The 22,448-nt window shown below is 37.7% G+C and overlaps 1 protein-coding gene and 1 long non-coding RNA gene across 3 annotated transcripts in view; one reads left to right on the forward strand and one right to left on the reverse strand.

The window, feature by feature from the left end:
* Nucleotides 1–1,569: 1,569 nt before the first annotated feature.
* vegfc (vascular endothelial growth factor c) overlaps nucleotides 1,570–22,448 on the reverse strand; it is a 38,365-nt gene continuing 17,486 nt past the window's right edge. For both annotated transcript variants that reach the window (XM_084401580.1, XM_084401581.1), the window contains exons 5-7: nucleotides 11,036–11,139; nucleotides 3,473–3,788; nucleotides 1,570–2,090 (exon numbers count right to left, since the gene is read on the reverse strand). In XM_084401580.1, the coding sequence (XP_084257706.1) occupies nucleotides 1,976–2,090; nucleotides 3,473–3,788; nucleotides 11,036–11,139 (535 nt within the window). In that variant the 3' untranslated portion in view covers nucleotides 1,570–1,975. The remainder of the gene's footprint in view (nucleotides 2,091–3,472; nucleotides 3,789–11,035; nucleotides 11,140–22,448) is intronic.
* LOC311285789 lies at nucleotides 9,495–11,238 on the forward strand. Its single transcript, XR_014626424.1, has 3 exons — nucleotides 9,495–9,626; nucleotides 9,767–10,410; nucleotides 10,611–11,238. It is a non-coding gene; the product is annotated as an uncharacterized lncRNA (long non-coding RNA).

The following is a 22,448-nucleotide window of genomic DNA, read 5'->3' on the forward strand; positions in this document are numbered from 1 at the left end:
TTCTTCAGCAGCGTAACATATTTCTGCTTATTGACATGTTCTGGCTACCACATAGTTTTTCTATGCATAATCAAATTTACGTTACTACGAATTTCTCTGTAAATTCTTTGTTGTGCTGCGTTTTGCTCATCGCTTATTTTTGTTTACATTGTATAAACATGCTAGCTGGGACGTCTGAAACTCTAGTCCTTTAAATTATCAGAACAAACCACTCATTTATTTACATGTCTGTACTTATTTTCGTTTCTAGTTCACTGGAATATACAAGCACCAGATGAAAACCTAATGTCAGCTACATGTTGAAATTTAAACCTCATCTTCATTCACCACTATGAACTAGGTAAGCAAGCCAAGGCAGAGGGGAAAATCAGGCTAGACATGGCTTCACCCTCATTCTCAAAAACCCAAATCCACTGACAGGAAGACTGTTTCTAGTTATTTCACGGTGATTCACTGTGAGTCCACACATGTTATTTTTATCAGGTCTCTCCTGGGATTGTGCAGCGGATGCAGATGGCTATGGTACAATCTGTTGCAAACCAGGGTACAGGGAAACCCTCGTTTCAGCTGGAAACAGATAAATGGTGCACAATTTTACAGCATAAAGTCCAAGCATGTCAGAATACAATGTTAGAGAAGGAAGGGGTAATATATTCCAGATGCAAAAGTGATGCAACTAGATCTGAAGAGCCCTGAAGAAAAGAAGAAGGGATGTGTGTGCATTTAGACAATGTCTATGCATGTACTGGGGTTAAAACACATGGGAACGAGGCCACCTGCTGTATAAATATGCTAGAAGACAAAAGATGTGCTGGATTTAGCTCCAGAGCTTGTTTCTGATTCTTCCCATCTGATGGCTGAAGATTATTGTTCCATTATGAATCAACAGGGGCTTTCTATGGAATGAGAAACAGTGAAAAAAAGGGAGAGAAAAAAACAAAACAATCACACACACACTTTTGGCAGACACAGATGCAAGGACTGGGATGGAAGCAGAGGTGATTTATTATATTTACAGTGTCAAGCTGAAACAGTGGGCCGATATCAAGTGGAGTTGGGCCAATCACATTGCTCCTATTTACAAATCCATTGAGGTTAAAGTCCTAAAAGACCACTGATCTCCAAACTTCAGGTCATTCCACACACCACTTGCTCACTGTATACTGCTTTTACTTAAGGAGGCAGGGTGGATGTGACGTAAGTGGAATCCATTCATCCAAGTGTACATTGTCACTCATGTAACTTATGGAACTGCATACATGTAGCACCAGGTTTCAGCTGCTAATGGTCCATATCCAGGTTTTTCTCCTGTTAATATCATGCTGTATTTCCTTGTTCAGAGTCTTCGATGTTGTAGGTGACTTGCATGATGGTTTTAGATTGTCAACAAGCAATGCTTCCAGCACAAAAACATTTCTTTGCCGGCTTGCACTGTCAGTTTGATATAATTTATCTGGAATGATAGGTGCATATATTTGGTAGTCAAAACTGAATAAATTTGAATCATGTGCAGTATTATTTCAATAAGATAGTCTAGCTTATAAATAAGTTAACAATATATAATACAACTGTATACTTTATTTTACGGGACTTAACATGATACAAAAATATTGATCACAGTGGTTTTTTTTCTTTGCAGAGATTCGAAATGAATGCTATGAACAAGGGAGATTCAAAACATTTCATGGCAATAAATTATATAATCATAATCATCTGACAAATAACGAAAAGACAATTCAGTTAAAACAATGAAAAAACATGGCTCCAGCCTTAGAAAATTTCTCTCTGTCCTTAATAGCTCACCCCATGCTTGATATGTGGGGTTAAATGTGGACATTTCTTGTCTCCCACTTACTCCACACTAGTCCACATGACTAGCACATGTGAGTCAGATAAGCAGCAGCCGAACATTAGCACTGCTCCAAATGCCAGCGTGTCCGTAAGCATTCAGCGCTACCTGCACTGTTGGTTGTATTTAGCTCAGTCTCCCCCAGTATGTGGGTATACAGTAACACAGTTGCTCACTGAAATACTCATTATCCTTACATCTCCTTTTCCTGGGGTCCACGTTACACGGCGGCCAGACACAACTAACAATAAGAAAGGGAAAAAAATGGTATTACTATCTGATATTATCACTGTAGCATGTAAGCGCAGCAGTAATATTTTGTATGGTTTTTTAAATAATAAAAATCAACAACAGTCACAGAATTACTTGAATTATTTGGTAGGATAATAAAACTGAAAAATTATGAAATGATGAAACTGAAGCAAATATACAGTAAATCTTTGACAAAATAAAGGTAAACATATAAAAATAAACTGCATTGTAAGACAATATGGAAAAATAAAACATTGCTAAAACATTTCCATAAACGGTAGCACTTTACAAAAAGGCTTAATTTATGTTAACTACATTAGTTAACATGAACTAACGATGAACAATACTTCTAAATTAATTAATTTCAATACATATATATGAATGGCTGCCCTGTCATCATAATTCATATAGCAAAGTGTGGCAATTTCATGCAGGGCTGACCATTGTAATGAAAGGGCCTTAATTACCCATAATTCTGCAAAGTGTTTACTGTACATTAAATCCATCAACAGTTTTGGTATAAGTGTGAATAGCATATGACACTTTGGATAAAACGATAACAACCTTTAATAGTTATCTTTACACTTGCTAACGTAATTAAACTTTAGTTAATCATGGATTTCACATAATTATGGACAAACACAAATGTTTTAAGGCCCCGATATACTTCAAGCGTAATTGAAGAAAGGTTCCGAAGGTTTCAGAGTTTGTTTCTGGAATTCAAAACGGATTGCCAAAGCGAACTTTACAGAAAAATTTGCTCCGGTTGGTAAAAAACAATTATATAATAGGTGGGTGCTCTGAGGCTCCGCCTTCTTTGAAATGCAAATATTCTCTGGTTCATTTCTTCTGTTCAGTCCGTCGAAGGTCAGGCGCAAATAAAAACTTCAACACACTGGACAGCTGCTTTTATAGTAAAAATTCTAATTGAAAGCAACAATTTTCTGATTTTTCATGTTTAATGCTGTAAAGCTGCTTACTTTAAAAGTAATATTACTCTATAAAGTGGTATATAAATAAATGCGACGTGACTGCCAAATTGCAGAACTCGTGCAAACATATGCACACAAAGCTAAAATCAGATGCTATCTTATCTGCTGTCATTTTTGTTGTACAGAGGAATGTGAGCAGCACATATTTACATTTACATATTTACATATGCATTGGAATGCTTCTGAAAAGATTTTTCAAACTTCTTTTTAGCCCTAAGCGAAAAAAGGAAAATGGGCCTTTAGGGAGAACCATCAAACACAGCAACATAGGCTCAACCAATGGTGCAAGTTTGGGGTCCAATGGCAGACTGATATGACATCTCTGTCAGTATCTCAAAAGTCATTTTACATTTGATAAATAACAGACAACTTTTCTCACCTGCATGTGGCTGGGTGGAACCGACTCCCTTTTAAGAAGCACTTGTTAGGAGACTCTGTGCATTCACACACACATTTGGTGCGGTTGAGAGGATGACTCCTAGGACACAACTTGGCGCAGGTGCACTGGCAGGTGTCCTTGTTGAAGCTCTGATGAGACCCGCAGGAGGGCTGCGCTTTACACACACACTGACAGGTGTTCTTGTCCAGGTAGTGGAGTGGTCCACAGTCTGCCGTTCTCAGCTCTTTTCGGCATACACACTGACAGGTCTCCTCATCCAGCTCTTTGTCCGGGCCACAAAAGTCCTGCTCAACGTCTGCAGATGGAGAGAAGATAAATAGAAGTTCTATCATGACAGCTCTATGTAGATTTTTAGCATGCTAACACCGTGTCCTAACCAGAGGCGATACGTTAAGATTCCAGCGACAAATCATTTGTCTGTCCACACTAGACGCGACGCGACCAGTGTTGCCAACTATTTTCAATGGCAAGTAGCTGACGCCTCCCCTAAAAGTAGCTAAATGTCGCTAGATGATGTCAAACGACAATTAGCATATTCATGACGTCATCGCGGCGTACATGTGCCTGCCTAATGTTTTTTCTCATTAAAATCATGCTCACATACTGTATTTTAATATAACATAACATAATATAATATAATATAATATAATATAATATAATATAATATAATATAATATAATATAATATAATATAATATAATATAATATAATATAGGCTATATAGCCGAATGTCCAATAAAGCTGTTCTCATTTACTATATTTTTTTGTCAGACAATAGAACGAGTAGCTATTGAATGACTATTTTTTATACAGTATGTGTAAAATTATCTGAATTGAGAGGTCGGGAACTGGGTGAACTAAAGCACTGTGATAGTGAGTATTATAAGTAATAAGCACAAGAAAAGAAAGGAAAATAAAATGGTCAAACTAAATTCTTTAAATATATATATTTTTTTTAAAGTCCGTCCGTGGAAACTGCTCATTCACGTCTGTAGCTGCCGTGCTGCTGCCCTCAGCCATTCACTGAACAGGGTAGACGCAGAGAGAGGTGTGTGACCGCAAGGAGAAAGCAAATCTCGCGCTCGCAGGACTCATGCTGGCAACATTTGGAGGTTACCGAGGTTTGTTCAAAAAGTAGCTAGATTAGTCGCTAGTCGCTTTTTTGAAAAAATTTCGCTAAAGGGGTCTGAAAAGTCGCTAAAAATAGCGACAAAGGCGCTAAGTTGGCAACACTGGACGCGACTGCGAGATGCGTCAAAATCAATCAAAACCCACAGCCAATCAGAACAGTGTGTGGGCGGAGTCTCACGGTAAGTGCACAGCACCAGAGAGTAATTTTGACAGCAATCGCAAGAAAATGGATAAGTAGGCTACGTAATCAAATTCACAAATATTACACCATTTAAACATTATTAAAAACACATAGGCTACTGAGTTACTAAAACAATCTTTGTCAAAGAATACACTTGTTTGTTCACAGTTTGAACGTTCTTGTTTCCATTTGTTAAATTTCAAGATCTGAGGTGAATTATCCATTGTTGCTTTTACAGCTACAAAGCTGGGAGCACTAAATGATATTCAAAATCACATTGCATGCTTTGAACATTAAATAAAGCACATAAACTGTACCTGAGATTATCATTGCCACACTTTGTGTTTGTTGTTCCAGCCGCGACGTCGCAGAAAAATAGAAACCGTTTCTAAAATCGAATCGTCGCGTGTCGCCGTCGCTGCTGGTTAGGACAAAAACTCTGACTGACATGGAAAAGATACCTTTACTGCATCGCGTGTCGTTTGGACACGGTGTAATGGATATGACAATGGTAATGTATTTGTTCTTGGCGAAATAGATCTGCTACACTGCTGCTACTGATATTACTGATGCTGTTGAGCATTGCTGTTTTTGTAGGTTGCAGGAACTTGCTACTGCCAATACATACACTGATATGCTGCTGTTGAGCATGCAGGACGTGACATACTGCTTCAGGACAAATAGGATATATAGCAGATCTATACAGGAAGTGGGGAAGGTGGAGGGTTTCAGAGGAACTCTGAAAGTGCGCTGCAAACTGCTAAAGTGAATGCTAACTATGTAAATGTTGAGAAGCAAGTTCATTGGCTGCTGATGCAACATTACCCAATCAGCTTGTGCCATGTAGATAGCAATGTAAATATCATCAGTTATGTTAAAGACCCATGAGTCTGCACCATCTAGAGTTTCATGACAGAGCTTCTTATTTTACAGTACAACATATTTTTACATTTGTGAGGAAATCTTCGGTCAATGCTATGGAATGTCAGGCCAATTCCCAGAGCGTTACGCAAGTAAAGAACAATGTCCAGCATGCACATTTGTCAGACATGATCAAATGTTTAGAAATACAGTGTTTCTACCCAGCATTCCTCATGCTACCCCCAAAGGCATAAACAGATGTTTTTCTTTACAACTCGATGAAAACAAATTCAGTGGCTAATTCAACTCTGCCACAGTATATTGCCTTCTTTGTTTTGGAGTACCCAAAATGGCCTAAAAATTTGACTGATGAGAGAGAGTGAATTATTGTCACTGGTGTTTGTGGTTGCCAATGATTAAACACATAGTGGACACATTACGAAGAATCGACCTTAAGTGGAAAGAGTTTATAAACTGCCTAATAAACTTTTTGCTAGCATGTTGTTGCTCCACATGTGCAGGGAATCTTGCAAAATGGACAAAATGTTATGTCATTTAAACCAGAATGATTTTAACATTTAGGGGCCAGATTGACTAAACAGGGCAAATTAGCATGAGAGCACAATTAAAAAAAAATCGCCGATGGGAATGGAAAGTTCTGCGTGTGATCTACTGATGTCGTGCAAATTAAAGAACACAGACGCAGCCTGATCATTTCCATAATGACCAATGCAATCTACCAAAAGCAGCGCAAATTAGTGTCTGGTTTAAGACATGCATTTTGGGCATTACATAATGGTACACATACCAGTAAATTGACGAACGCAAACCGTAGTAAATCACCTTGCATGATTCAATGAAATACTCTCCTCACATAAATATTGCGTCTGAAAGGGAAACTTCTCAGTCAGTCGCAAAAATAACACTGCGTGTCTTAAGTAAATCCTGACAGTAGGTTTTTTTTTAACACCACAAGAGGTAATCATGGCATGGCAATGGTATTTTTAGTGTGGTTTGCCGTTGCCATTTCAAGACATTTCTCTTGGGAAACTGCTCAGTTACAGTAAATAAAAACTATTTGGTTTTCACTGGAAAGGTCTCATGCTGGTCTGGACATTTTTAAAAAACTTTCACAACACAGGGGGATTTTTTTTTTTTTTTTTTTAAATGTCACTCTGGATTAAACTCACATATGATTTCATAGAATGTATTCCCTTTGAGAGATATGGGGTTTACCTCATTTACCATACTTGAGATTCAAGTCTGCATTCGTATTGGTTAAAATAGCATGGAGAGCACATTTTTGCAGGTGTCGGATTTAGACAGTTGTTCTGAAACACTTTCAGGGTATTATGAGGTTGGCTAAATGAGGTTGGATATATAATTTGGTTCATTGGACTTGAGCAATCTTTGTGCAACTGCTTTGGCATGACATTAATTTTGTCTGGACCTATTAATGCATTCAAGATACAAAAACGGAAATTCATCATAGTAATTACTTGAATACACCTCTCGTATGATGTATGTATGACATAATTGTGTTTGTTTATGAATTCAAATGAATTTTTTCATTTGCAAAAAGGGCAAAAAGTCAAAAACTAGTCCTGATATCACAAAAAAGGAAGAAGAATAAGAAGAAGTAGAAGAAGAAAAGAAGAAACAATGGAACATGGCAATGTTAGATAATGATATAAAATGTCATGTGGTACACCCTCCATGATAATTCACAGTATGTGAAAGAAAGAAAGAAAGAAAGAAAGAAAGAAAGAAAGAAAGAAAGAAAGAAAGAAAGAAAGAAAGAAAGAAAGAAAGAAAGAAAGAAAGAAAGAAAGAAGAAAGAATGTTTTACCCTAAAAAAAATGCATTTAAAATGTTTTTGAAAAGATATGTAATCAAGTAAAATATGTTGTTGCTTTTGTCAAGTCACAGTTTTGAAAAATGGATCAATTCAAACCACGCAAATAAAAATGTAAATGTACATACACAAAATAAAAATATTGTATTCTGCAAAAGGCTGCTTCACAAGCACCAAACACAATCCAGCCAAAGTTGCATGCTCTGACAGCAATCAATGTTTATGCAGTGTTGCTCTGTGCTGGTCAAGCCACACAACTGCTCTCAAAGCATTTCAGCTATGTTTATGTGCCTCAAAAGACATACAGAACAAAGAGAGAGAGAGAGAGAGAGAGAGAGAGAGAGAGAGAGAGAGAGAGAGAGAGAGAGAGAGAGAGAGAGAGAGAGAGAGAGAGAGAGAGAGAGAGAGAGAGAGAGAGAGAGAGAGAGAGAGAGAGAGAGAGAACTGTAGCGTGACTGTAGACCCCTACCCCTGAAATAACCCCTACACTTTACATCAGTAGCATCAGTTCCTCTTACGTAATCTGCCACTGCAGCTGAGGAAGATCTTGCTACCTTTGTAGTGAGCATTTATATGTTCGAACATATGAAATTACACAGCTGGAAAGAGGCACATCTGTAGTGCTTAGCTATTAGTAGTTAAAGTAATCTGACCTGCAAGATAATGTGCTAGCAGGGTGTACTATAAAGCTTTTCTGTCAAGGACTGAGCCAAGTACTGTAAAAGGTGATGTGGGATATTTCCATGAAGCAAGCAACAAGAATAACAATCCCGACACATTCCTCTTAGTGTGTCTGCTTTAGCAAAGATTAATTTCACCTGTGTTTCACTCCCTAACCGCTACAGAGGAGCTGAATGCAAATCTATTATTCCACTTCACTATGACAGTCAAGAAAATTGGCCAGCATACTAGCATTATAACCATCTACACCAAATCAACTTGTCTTTTCATATTTAATATAGTGCCCCAATATGTGTGCAGTAGTTTGCACTCACGCATGCAGTATATATTTGTCTATTTCGGAAACTGCTATCTGCTCCTCTTGAGACTCAATACTACATGTTAGCCTTAGGGTCTTCTGACTGCATATCTTATGCATTATTATGCTGTGTGCATAAACCAACAGACTGCTATTTCCATCTCAGGTTTGACCTGTCACATTTACTAAGCGTAAAGAAGACAAGTATGTCACTACCATTGCACTGAACCTGAATTACGTCATGCTCCACTTGAACCAGATCTCTGGTTTGAGATCGATTATAAGGCTGAGAATGAGACATTATTCCATTTTACTATGCACACTTTGCTGGGGATGTTTTTTGTTTGATTTAAATGATGGGCAGTTTTATCTCCTACAGAAACTCAACAGAGTTTTTGTAGGCCTTGTTTTGATGACAAGTAGACAAGGGTGTTGATTGCTGAGTGTTGTTTTTTTGGCAACAATTCAGAGTTTATTCTGTGATTGTGATCTGCCATAATGACAAACTATTTCCTATATTACAGAATGGCACTGGCACCACCCATTCTAACGGCATATTCATTAATTTGTTCGTAAACATTTTTGTTTGAATTAATAAATGAGTACATTACATATGAATACATACACACATTATGTATGTATGTATTTATTTATATGAATGAATGAATGAATGCATACTTTGTATAATTAATGAATGAATTAATTCAAGTTACTGCATAAAAGTCCAAAGAAATGCGATAAATGAGCCGGTTTGGTATCCTTGGGATTTGCCCAATACAAATATGTTTTGCTCAGCAAGAACAAAAATTTGAGGGAACTCTGATTACATGCAAAGTAAAAAAAAAAAAAATCATAACATACTTAAATGCTTCAAATAATTTCAGTGCAAGTCATGAAATTTGAGAATACAGACATAAATAAACTTTTTTTATTGTGTTTAGTGTGGTTTTTTTTTTGTAAATGGATATACGCTCACCGGCAGCTATCTTAGTTACACACCTAGCTAGTGCTGGGTTGGACCCATGTTTGCCTTCAGAACTGCACTGATTCATCATAGCATAGATTCAACAAGGAGCCGGAAACATTCCTCAGAGAATTTGGTCCATATTGACATGATATATAACGCAGTTGCTACAGATTTGTTGGCTGCACATCCATGATGCAAATCTCCCGTTCTACCACATCCCAAAGGTGCTCTATTGGATTGAGATCGGGTGACTGTAGAGGCCATTTGACCAGTGAACTCATATCATGTTCAATAAAACAGTTTGCGATGATTTGAGCTTTGTGACATGGTGCATTATACTGCTGGAAGTAACCATCAGAAGATGGGTACACTGTGGTCATAAAGGGATAGATATGGTCAGCAACACCACTCAGGCTGTGGTGTTTAAACAATGCTTAATTGGTACTAAGGGGCCCAAAGTGTAAAAGAAAATAAAGTATCCCCCACACCATTACACCACCAGCATGAACTGTTAATGCAAGGCAGGATGGATCCATGCTTTCAAGTTGTTTACACAAAATTCTGACCCTACCATCTAAATGTCGAATCAGAAATCAAGACTCAGCAACGTTTTTCCAATCTTCCATTGTCCAACTTTGGTGAGCCTCTGCGAACTGTAGCCTCATTTTCCTGTTCTTAGTTAACAGGAGTGGCACCTGGTGTGATGATCTGATGCTGTAGCCCATCTGCTTCAAGCTTCGATGTGTTGTGCATTCAGAGATGCTCTTCTGCAAACCTCAGTTGTAACAAGTGGTTTTTGAGTTACTGTTGCCTTTCTATCAGCTTGAACCAGTGTGGCCATTCTCCTCGGACCTCTGGCATCAACACGGCATTTTCGCCCACAGAACTGGTGCTCGCTGAATATTTTCTCTTTTTCAGACCATTATGTAAACTCTAGAGCAGGGGTGCCCAATCCTGCTCCTGCCGATCGACTGTCCTGCACAGTTCATCTCAAATCCTAATAAAACACACCTGAAGCAACCAATAAACGTCTTCAGGATCACTTGAAAATGAAAGGCAGGTGTATTTGATTAGGGTTGGAGATGACCTGTGCAGGAGGGTCGATCGGCAGGAGCAGGATTGGGCACCCCTGCTCTAGAGATAGTTGTGCATGAAAATCTCAGTAGACAGTTTCTGAAATACTCATACCAGCCCATCTGGCACCAACAACTATGCAACGTTCAATGTACTTAAATCTCCTTTCTTCCCCATTATGATGCTCACTTTGAACTTCAGCAGATCGTCTTGACCATGTCTAAATGCACTGATTTGCTGCTATGTGATTGGATGATTAGATATTTGCATTAACAAGCAGTTGACCATGTGTGTCTAAGAAAGTGGCCGCTAAGTGTATTTTTGCTATGCGGCAAAAAGTCAACAAAAATTATCTAAAGAAGAGAAGGTCTGTCATCAGTTCTGTCTCTTTTTGGGTCCCTCTTTCAGTGGGTTTGTTTCTCTTTTATACAGTCGCATGTAGACACACATGAAAAACACAGCATTGTAAGGCTGTGAACGTGCATTAGCACTTACCAGAATGTGGTTTTGAAAGAAGGGTGTCGGGCACCGGCTCACATCTGCATAAGCGATTACTCCAGCTGTGATTTTTTGGGCATGTTTTATTTGCCACATGACATCTGTGGAGGAAATAAGTGATTAGCAAGGAGACAGACGGTAGCGTGGGATTTATATATATAAAAAATCCACAATAAAAGGCAAAATAATAGTTTTAATTCAAATAGCGCTGACTTGCATAAACAAAAAAACCCCCAAAAAAGTAGATGTTGACCTAACTATTATAACTCAGAAACTGATTTTTCATAGACATCTCTTTTGATCACAGGGTGTGTGTCTAAACCTTGCTGCAAATTAGGCTGTTTGCTTTAGTTGATTCAATAGTAAAATTACCTACTTTCAAAGAGGACATGGAAGATGACCTCACTGTCTACAAATACATTTTATTCAGATCACTCACTTCACTTCATTTCTTAACTAAACACACCTCAAATGAACTTTCCTTTTCTGAAGAAAAAAACAAAACAAAACAAAACATTTTATACTGTGTTCTTGGTTTGGCATGACTCTGGCAGTCTGTCAACAGGATGGAAGAGTCATAGCTATTTAAGACAGAAGGAAGGAGGGAGTGATGCTATCAGGGTCTTTTGCTGTCCTGCTAACCAGTAGCACATGGAGTAGTTGGCATGGAGTTTGAATGAAGTAGAAGCACACTACAGTCCTTTAAATCATGAACAGAACTGGTCAGATTCTTTCAATTAGCTTATTCAGATGCCACAATATTGCAACCTGATTCCACGAAGTGCAACATTCAACAGGTTCAACATCCAATCAGATTTGAGGGACAAGTTTACATTTTATGTCAAGTTTAGCCTTACAATCAGGGTTAGGTGCTTCTGCATCAGTGCTATTCACAAACTATTTCCCTCTGATTTTAGGAATAATTTATGGGTAGGGTTAGGTTTAGGGAACAGGAATGTTGTTCCAGGATCAACAAAATATGTTGACCCAGAAAAGCGTCTAACTCTGCAAAATCAGGACGTGCCTGCAATAAAGAACTCTAAATATAATAGTTTTCTTTCAAAATGTATTCAGTTCATAAGTAATAAATAAAACATATACTATGGTCTGTCTGAATACGCGATTCTGGTTGGCTGGAAGGTTGCATCTCACATGACGTGCGGTGAAACATATTTTTGCCATGTAAAGTCATAGACGTGCCAGGATCTACTGCATGTAGGAGTGGGATCAATCTGGGCAATCTGATGTTTCAAGACTTTCCGATACTCAGGTCCCAATATAGCTTTTGTAATTCTTTCAAACTTGTGCAATACACTAAGTATTGCAAATCATTTCTGCGATTCAATGTGGTTTCTTACATTTTTAACCGAGTATGTGACTTTTGTTTGACATTGCTTGCAAAATACATTTTACATCAAGCTTTTCCTTTTAAACACTCCCACGCCAACCCTAAACTGAACAACCTTTAGAGGTAATGCATTTTGTAATAAATACAAAAATAAATACTGCCTATAAGGAGGATCCAAACTAAAGTCACAGACTCGCTCAAGCCCATCTTCTTGTCTGCTCTATTATCCATATATCTTCTCAAGGCTGCAGCTACTGGGCAGTGAAATTACAGGCTTCCCCCAAGATAAACTTTACTCTGGCTTCTCTTTTTTGAAGTGATATGAATCTACAAATTTGGAAAGTGAGTGCTACGCTAAGAGTGGATCAACACTGGTGTGAAATGTTGCTTTTCTTTTCCATTTAAGTGTGGACTGCAAATCCTGCAGGAAAGAAAAAATGATATGGAGCAATCCATCGAGGAGAGTCCTGTTCTATTAAAACTGTGTGAGGAGGTCATTTCTAAAGCCTCTTTGAATTTCAAGGAATCTTTTTTCCATTTGCATGAAGAGTAATCAGTGTATATGCATATGGTTATAAACATCTGCAATGCATTTACATATATCCACAGCCGTAAGGCAACTATAAACTTGCACACTGTGGGACCTAAAGAGATTTATGTTAACTCCATCTGTTTATTTTTTGACTATCAATGTTGGGAGTCGAGCCATAAAACGTAGATTGTAGCATGCAATATTTTTTATTTATTATTAACATATCAACAAATCCCAGAAACTTAAGCAACAATAATACTCTGTAGTAAAACTGCCACAATCCATACAGTCCAATGAAACTGAAAGGCCAAGAGCAATGCTTTTCCTGACCGCTAGAAAGACTCCATCCACTAAAAAATATCTTTTAGGGGCTCACTATGAAGAGAAGGAGGTTAAAATCCGTCAATACTCAAAATATAGTCTGTGCACATTTTCAGTATAGGGGACAGCAGGGATAACTAACAATTGTTTTGGTTTGGGCCCACGTATTAAGAAAATCTTTAGCCTAAAGCTTTGAATTTTTGCATCAGACACCTTTGTCAGTTGTCATTTCTAATGTCAATTAAATGATTAAATTCATTGAGTTGGATAGAATTAAGGTAGAAGCACACAAAGGTTAAGGTTAAATTCAGTGGGATATGTGATAAATATAACAGTATAGGTGATACAGCAAATGTAACACTAGTGAGAAGAGATTAAGTTACTTACTTAACTAAATATAAAATACACTAAGTATGCTCCTGATTAATATTATTGAAACTGCTCATATTTTGAGAGTAGGTGAATAATTGAATTGTGTGCACAACCATATGTAGCTGTATTATGGGTAAACTTTGAACTTAGCTAATTTCAAAGTCAAATTCCTCTCCCCAAATCTAACCCGAGGAAATACCAATCATGAACCAGTCCTCAGAGAGCAAACATTTTTTTTCTCCTGAAAAAAAAAAAAAAAAAAAAGGATGTGGATGTGAACAATCAGGTTGGGGCCATTCTGTTCTGTATTTTCAAGCCCACTCTATTTATTACTTTGTCACCTCCCTCCCCTTCCCTTAACCTCTCTCTCTCTCTCTCCTCTCTATTTTTGTGAGTTTAAGTGGCTCAGGCGTAATGTCAGGTCCCCAGGCAGATTTGGTCTCAGATTTATCCAGTGAAAAACCAGGCTCAGATGTGGGTTCTCTTTCTAGATCAGAGAGACACGAGACTTCTCAGTCTGCCCTCAACCTTTGCACTAAGTGTGTCTGTGTGCAAGTGTGTGTGTGTGTTCAGTCTTACACCCTGCTGAGAATTGACTCGGATGTAACAGCTCCAGTTACAGGTCCACTATCATTAACCTCCCTTGGCTAAAAGGTGACAGGTCAGGACCAGTTAGCATGACCCAAGGCTGGATCAGGTCCAAAGAAGGACCATTCTCATGGATAGATCACCCCTCCTGTCTGGCTATCCATGAAATCACTGCTTTTCCATCTAGACAGCATGGGTGATATATTACCCATGTAGAATTGCATGTCAATAAGGGTTTATTCACACTGCACACAAATCTGATTTGGGTTTCATATCTGATCTTTAGGACTTAATATCCACACTTTCATTTAGCAAATTATGAAATCTGATCTGTTTGTTTGTAGTCAATATGCAGAGTATATGCCTCAGTTGTTATAGTAATGATGTAACTATCAATACAGAAAATAACCATTATAGGGGATGCACCGATATGACATTTCTGGCTGATACTGATAAGATGATTTTCATGTTATTTGCTGATATAAATGAGTATAAATTAAGTCTGCATAAATTAAGAATAAAACACACAAAATTATATTGATCATATTAAATGCTAAAAGTGAATTTAGGCATCACAACACTAAAAAGTGCTATACATTATTCAATTAAATGAAATTAGATGATATAAAATATTGTCTAAAATGTCAAAATAAGAGAAATGAGCATGTACAATAAAATATCCAATATTGCCTGCTATTGTGCATGCCGAGTCGTAAGTGTGGAAAAAGAACAGAGAACGGAGAACGGAGAACGGAGAACGGACAACGGACAACGGACAACGGAAAACTGAAAACTAGCCTCTTGTGACCATCCCACCAGATGCATTAGACAAGATTGGCAATGTGCAAAAACTGATTAAACCATTCGATGCATCAGAAGATGTCATCAAAAATGTGGTTTGGACCTGGTGTGTAAAAATCGAAGTTTGTTTGCTGTTAAGACTGAATTTGAGTCAAATACTCTAGAATATCAGAATATTGCTGCCTGTCTGAAGGCATATAATGAAAATTGGAGTAACCATTGAATACGATGGTTTACGGCAACAAAAGTAACATTAGATAATAACACAAGTGTTGATATTGCGTCCCACTGAGCACAGTATATGTGCTTATGTATCTAATGAACAATAAGCTTTATGAAACAACACATCATAACACCATTACATATCAGTCCAGTATGCATTCTAAACTTAAACCATACCATGCACGCTTTTCAAACAGATGTCGGCATGATTAGCGTTGTGAGTTGTTTACTTAGAAAAAGAAAAACAGGTTGTTGAATATCAGAACCGTGAAATAAAGCAAATTGCCGACTAGCCCTGAAACGGTTCAGTGGTAAACTACACATGTACAAGGTTCTCAATGTGTTTTGAATTACCATATGCTCAGTGGCATAAAACAACACATTCCTGAGAACAGAGAGGGGGGATAAAAAGGACTTATGATATGGTCCACGCGAGGTGATGCACTTGCACCTTGCGTAACGCAAAACAGACGAGTCCATTTAGTCTAGCAAGGTGCCAGGAAGATAATATATAAGCTAGAATAACTTAGAGAGGCATGTTTCTAATACGGCAACACTGTCGTACACGTCCCTTGGCCGCATTGAGACAAATCCGCATTCCCACCTCTACAGTAATTCAACTGCCTGGTCAATAAAGCCCATATGTTGTTTGTTACACAGAGCTGATTTGTTCTTTGCTGGGGGCTGTCTGAAGAGGTCTGCGGCTCAACTGATTTACATTTAAAAGGTTAAAGAGGTTATAAATATCCATTTTCCATATGTTAATGTAAACTACGCTACAAGGGATAGTCGGCCTGCACTTTGAATCACGTTAAAATGCCGAAAATCAAGGTCAGCTGTTCAAACAAACACATATTTCACAAACTCTTCACTTTATTTCACAATGCTGAAAACACTACTTATCATACCTACAATAATGGACTGCTAAATGTTCCAGTAATACAAACTATGCAAGAGATTGAAATCAGTGGTGTAACCAGGAGATATGTACAACAGTATAAAGCAGCAAGTGGTGTATAGGTCATTTTATAAAGGTATAGGCATTAAGATATATATAATTTTTTACACCTAAATCATCCTATTTTACACCACCATGGTGTAATTAGAATTTTTAATACTCAAAATTGTAAAAATGAACCTTTTTTGATGCACTTAGACAATGCACAAAATAAGATTATTCACAACAAATGAAATCATTATGCACTTGAGCTAAAACAAACTCAAAACAGTATTACATGATTAGATGAGGCACATTAAAAGCCTTAACAAGGCCAAAATATGTCATTACATCAGTTGAATGCATCCAAGTTAAAGCGCTAAGATGCGGCATTGCTTGCCTACATTTGAGTCGGGTTACACCATGTCAAAACTAAATAACTTCCTTTGTCATCAATGAAGTGGTCTACATGGCAAGACTACAGGAATTGAAGCTGTATACTATAAATATTAATTCAACAGAAGAACGGAATAATGGGATGGCGACAGCTATAATCAACAACTACAGTATGTATTCATTCATTCTTTGTATGTTAAGTTATTTCTAGAGAAGTTAAGTTTATATAAGAACTAAGTAGTTACAAAAAAGAGTGGGAAAACAATAGTAAAATCTTGATGAACTAATGAAAAACAAAGACATATTGGCATGTAAAGAGCAACTGGGGGTCAAAAGTCATTAGGTAACAGTCTGAGTAGTGATGCCTGAATGTTTCTCCTCCTTGAGAGTCTTTACTTTCTTAACATAGTGAGCCATCAACTCCCAAACAATACAGAGTGAGAGACAGTGGAACGCAACAACGAGCCAACTGCTGATAATCACTACCAGCCCTCTGCCATTTCATTGCACAAGCGTTGATAACACCAATAGCGTTTATATGCTACGTTACACTCTAAACCACACATCTGAGGTTAAACATGCACATTTTCTCCTTCACAACAAACAGGGGGAACGGCGAGACTTTGTTAACACCTTGAGGTCCTGGATGCTTGAAGCAGACCACCCTGCGTTAACCCTCCTGCCCTTGCCTTTATCAGATGACACAAGTTTGAGCAGGATTTTTCCAAATATAAGATTAGAATCAAAGCATTCAAAGATGGTCCAGAGTGATCTTGAATTAATCTGGCCTTAGAGTCAGATTAAATTAAATACTCCTCTTATTCAAGAACGGATTCAGAAAGCACGCTATGAAACACGCAAAGACCAAAACGCTTACAGCAGATCCCCAACTTGGGTGTTGACCTTTACAGCTGTAAACAATTAAAAACAGGGTAAGAGACAAACACACAGCAAATGACGTCAGTGAAGATAAAGCTGAACTCTCTGTCTCTAAAAAGCGGCATCCTCACGTGCGCAGATGTTATACTGTCCCCACTTGCGTGAAAGCACGAAAGGAATGAGGAGACGAAGCCTCAGTGTGTCCAGGAAACCAAAACAACATATAACACACTTCCACAGCGCAGGTCGCCCTAGGAACACATCTGCTTTTTCTTAAGAAAGGCCTGGCTATGCAGGACCTTGTGGGGGGATGATGCCTCTTTCCTTTTCACTCCCCCTACCGCAAATCAATTTGACAGGGGATGGCTTAAGAAAAAACAGCGCTGAAACATATAACAATAAACCATTCTTTTCTCCAGTTCTTCACCGAGGGACTAATGAGTTGCTTTTTAATATTTAACATGGTTTGATTTGACATGCAAACATTCTAGATAAATAATCAAAGGTTTAGTTCACCCAAAAATAAAAACCCTGTCATCAATTAGTCACCCTCATGCATCCCAAACCCTTGATATTTTCTTTCATCTCATACACGGGCACATCAGATATGCTAAATGGAAGATCAAACGTGCTTGGTTGATGTGCGAGAACCAATAGGGTTTGTTCTAGCATGACACACAAGCACATTTGAGCTTCCACAAGAACCAATAAGGTTCGTTTTTTCAAGTCAAGTGTGGTTGGGTTTCCATTTCCATGCTTATTGTGCTCGGTGTATGTGGGCTGATCAATGTTTATATGTAAATAAAAGCCTAAATTAAATCTGTTTATTATATAAAGTGATAGTGTCTCTTCAGAAGACTTAGATTAAACCGCTCGATTCATATGGATTACTTTTAATATGTCTTTGTGAACTTTTTGAAGCATCAAAGGTTTGGTGAAATGGACTTTCAAAGGAGAGCATGAATCTCTCAGGTTTCATTAAAAAAAATCTTCTTTTGTATTTCAGAGATTAAAAAAAGAGAGGTTGAGCATGTGATGAGTTGGTGAACTATCCCTTTAACACTGATTTATGGAAGCAGTTTGGTGTTAACCAAGATGCTTGAAATTCTGGAGACATCTGTAAACACCATGAAGTGAGTTAGTTATCATGAAGTCACTGTAGCTCAACTGGTATAACAGTGCTAGCGATGCTGATCCTTGCCTTGAATGCACTATACAGCACCAAATACACAATGCAAATGACTAACCAGCATAAAAAGACAACAAGTAAAAGTTGTTGCCTAGTTTTCATTACTGATTTCATATTTTATTACTGACATAATGCCTTCCTTGCTCAAACTGACAGGAAATGTTTTACTAAACAAAGTCATCAAATGTTCAACGGCAGCACCGCACTGTATGTGTGCTTCCCCTCCTGTTTGCAAACAGATCTCTGAGCAATGGCGTAACGTACTGGCTTCCAATGCCACACATGTGGGATCAATACGTTTCCTCCACACAGAAAGAGCAGGCGCTGTTTTTGCACACAAAGCGTACATTATTAAGTACTTTTCACTCTTTTTCTCTCCTTTCTTCTGAGTATGCGTGCCAATGAGTCACTGTTTATCACGCTGACTTCTGTCACGAACAGTGAATGGGCTAATCCTTCGTTCTGTGAGGGGATAAAATGATAAACATTTACACAAAGTATGCGAGGGAACAAGACAGGGTTGAAAACAGGGGCCGTGCTTCATTCTAAAAAAAATACTGAATGATAGAAAACAGACTCAGTGTTCCCATTCTGCTCGAGACAGTATTTTGCAACTCATTTCCAGGATGTTTTATGCGATCAACACCTGTAATGTTTATGCAAAAACACACTGGAGGTTGAGCTTCATAGTGGTTTCTGGCATGCAAAAACATGACACCACAATGTAGAACAATCTACAGTGTTATTGCTTTTGTACAACAGCATTGTCATTGACAAAAAGATCAAAAATGATAGTTTAGTGGTGTGTAATTGGAACTCGGAACTTGGATTCCCAAAATCTAGGGAGCTCTCTTAGCCCATTTTAGGGTGTGTTCACACTTGGCATGTTTGGTTAAAACGAACCCTGGTGCGATTACTCTGTTAGTGCGGTTCATTTGAATAAGTCTGAACATTGCCATCTGAGCCCTGGTGTGCACCAAACAAGCGGACCAAGATTGGACCACCGACCAATCAAGCTGTGAACATATCCCTATCCTTTTAGGTTCGGTGTTAAAAATGGCAATCTGAACACTAAACGCACTAGGACTAAATGGATTTTTTGGGGGGGGCCCAGACCAAACGAACCAACCGACCTGAACTATAAGTGTGGACACACCTTTATTAAAAAGCAATTTATGCCATTTAATGGAAATCTGATTAAAACAGCAGTTATATACACATATAATGCTTAAATGATCAGTTCATATACATTCAGTTATGAATATATGTAAATATATAAGTCTCATGAAATTCTGAACTGAATGTACATTAAATAATGATTAAGTATTGCATAATATAAAAAATGCTAAATATGCTAAGCTGCATTACAGAAAACTTTTGAGCTGATGCGGCAAAAAAAAATGTAAATGAATAAAGTTTCACAGTTGATTTATTATCTTTCCACATTTACGGCTCTTGCTGTGTGTCTCCGCTCCGCTCTATTCTCATTAGAATGATTCCTCTATCCTTCACTGTGACGGCAAGGGAAGAGGCGAAGGCATCGGAGATAAAGAAATTGGGTTTAGGACTAGAGAAGAAAAAAAATATTTCTGTCTCTCTCTTTATCTCTGGTGGCTAAAACCCAAGGTTGCTCTGTGTATCAAATTGCTTTTGATGATACAGTGTGATCCACAGGCAATATTGGTTTGAGCTTAAGCAAGCAATACATACTCTCTCACCCCTGCAGAACAATTGTAAGCCTTTGAAATGTACATGCGGTTACAATCAATGTATTAACTCTAAAATGGTTCATTCTGAATATCTAGTTTTTCATCCATATTGTATAATGCATAAAATGCAAGTTATATTAACTGTTTTGTAACTGTTTAGCTAATGCTTTGATCCAAAGCAGCTTACAGTATATTAAAAGCAGAGATACACTTTTGGTAAAAACTGCAAGTCATGGTATTTACTGAGTTAAAAATACCTGGAATCAAACCCATGAATTGCATACTACCAGCATTGACAATTAGGTACCACCAGCCTAAAATTAATTGAAAAATTCTTTTTAATTTGAACATCTGTTACAAATAACATAAATATAGGCTTTTTATCATTAGGCAGCAAAATAATACATGTGCTTTGTAGCTCACTTGTCGGTGCTGATTAGTTAATCAAATCTGTACATTGCACGGTAAGTTCATTAGGATTCTCTACTGGGATTTTCCTGATAAAATTCCTACAACAACATATGAACAGGAACTTCTCTGTCAGCCTTAACAATGGGTGGCCACACCACACCGCCGATATGAAAATCAATTTGATGAGCTACTGTACGTCATTGGGTGTGCAGTTACATCCAAAATACACACATTAGTGCAGCCACATATCCGCTGATGAGACGCTACTCAGGGCCAAAGAACATTTGGTATACAATATAAAGTCAATATCTTGAAAGTCTTGGATTAAGATACTTCATCTCTTATAAGTTAACCTATTATAATATTATTGTAAATACACTTTTTAATTCAAATACTTTATCGATGTGTGTTAACAAAATAGTTCAGATAAATTTTAAATAGATGTATTTATCTATGATAAATTGTATTTATCTATGATAGATGTATTTATCTATGATAAATTATAAATTTTTTATTATTTTACTCTATTTGTATGTGCTACTGTTTTTTTAGATTGTTAGCACATAAAATCTTAAAGTGCAGTCACAAATTAGGACCAGTGTCAATAGTGTAGTGATGCATGATGCACAGTTCATACAGAAGTCACTTTAAAATCAAGCCACTTTCTGTTGGTACACTGGTAAACCACTTAAAGCAGCACTCAGTAGCTTCGGGATTTCTACGCTGTATTCTCGCAGGTTTCTCTCTAGAGCTCCCCCCACAGCTTCGGAATAGATATTTGACAACACTGTTGTAAAAACTCGTTGGTGATTCTCAGACACCAGAGGCTAGTAGATCAACGACATCAGAGCAGATGGGACATTCTTTAAAACGTCTTCTTCATTCAGGTTCGGACAGCGTGAGGGAGCGCAATAATGACAGCATTTTAGCAGATTTCTTTTGGCCGTAAAGCAGTTGTTTACATCACGCGATACTTCCTGACGCGGCGGCCGGTGGCCCGCCGCCCCAAAGTTGCAAGTGCGTATTTTCCGCTCACGGGCACCAGGGGGGTGCGAAACGACCACCATTCAACCCGAAATAAGTATTATAACCATTCCAATGACTCCGAAGCTGTTCAGTTAAGGTAAAAAAGTTACTTAGTTCACCTTTAAGCAGCTTGAACCCGTAGCAAAAACGACATTTTTCTCCCTTACGTAAAATTCCCTATTGCGTGGATTCCTTGGTATCCTTGGGATCGTGGTATCCTTGTTTCAGTGTAATTATATACATTTAAAGGGATCGTTCACCAAAATTGAAAATTCTGTAACATATAAACATTCATCATGCTTGAGCTTTAACCACAACTAATGTGTGAGTTGATTCATGTTTATGTGAATAAAAGCCTAAATTCAATCTGTTTATTATATAAAGCGATCTCGTCTCTTCAGAAAATTTTGACTAAACCGCTCAATGCATATGAATTAGTTTTTCAATCTCTTTATGAACTTTTTGAAGCGTCAAAGTTACAGTTGTGAAGATCTTCATTTGTGTTCCGAAGTTTTACGGGTTTAGAACGACATGAGGGCGAGTAAATAATGAAAGATTTTTCATTTCTGAGTGAACTATCCCTTTCAGTAATGAGTTGTATTAATTAACTACATTTACTTACTTACTTAGCACTTAGTTACATGTAATTATGCATAATTTTAAGTTATTACTACAGTAA

This window comes from Rutilus rutilus (assembly GCF_951802725.1).
Source record: "Rutilus rutilus genome assembly, chromosome: 2".
Classification (NCBI taxonomy): Eukaryota; Metazoa; Chordata; class Actinopteri; order Cypriniformes; family Leuciscidae; genus Rutilus; species Rutilus rutilus.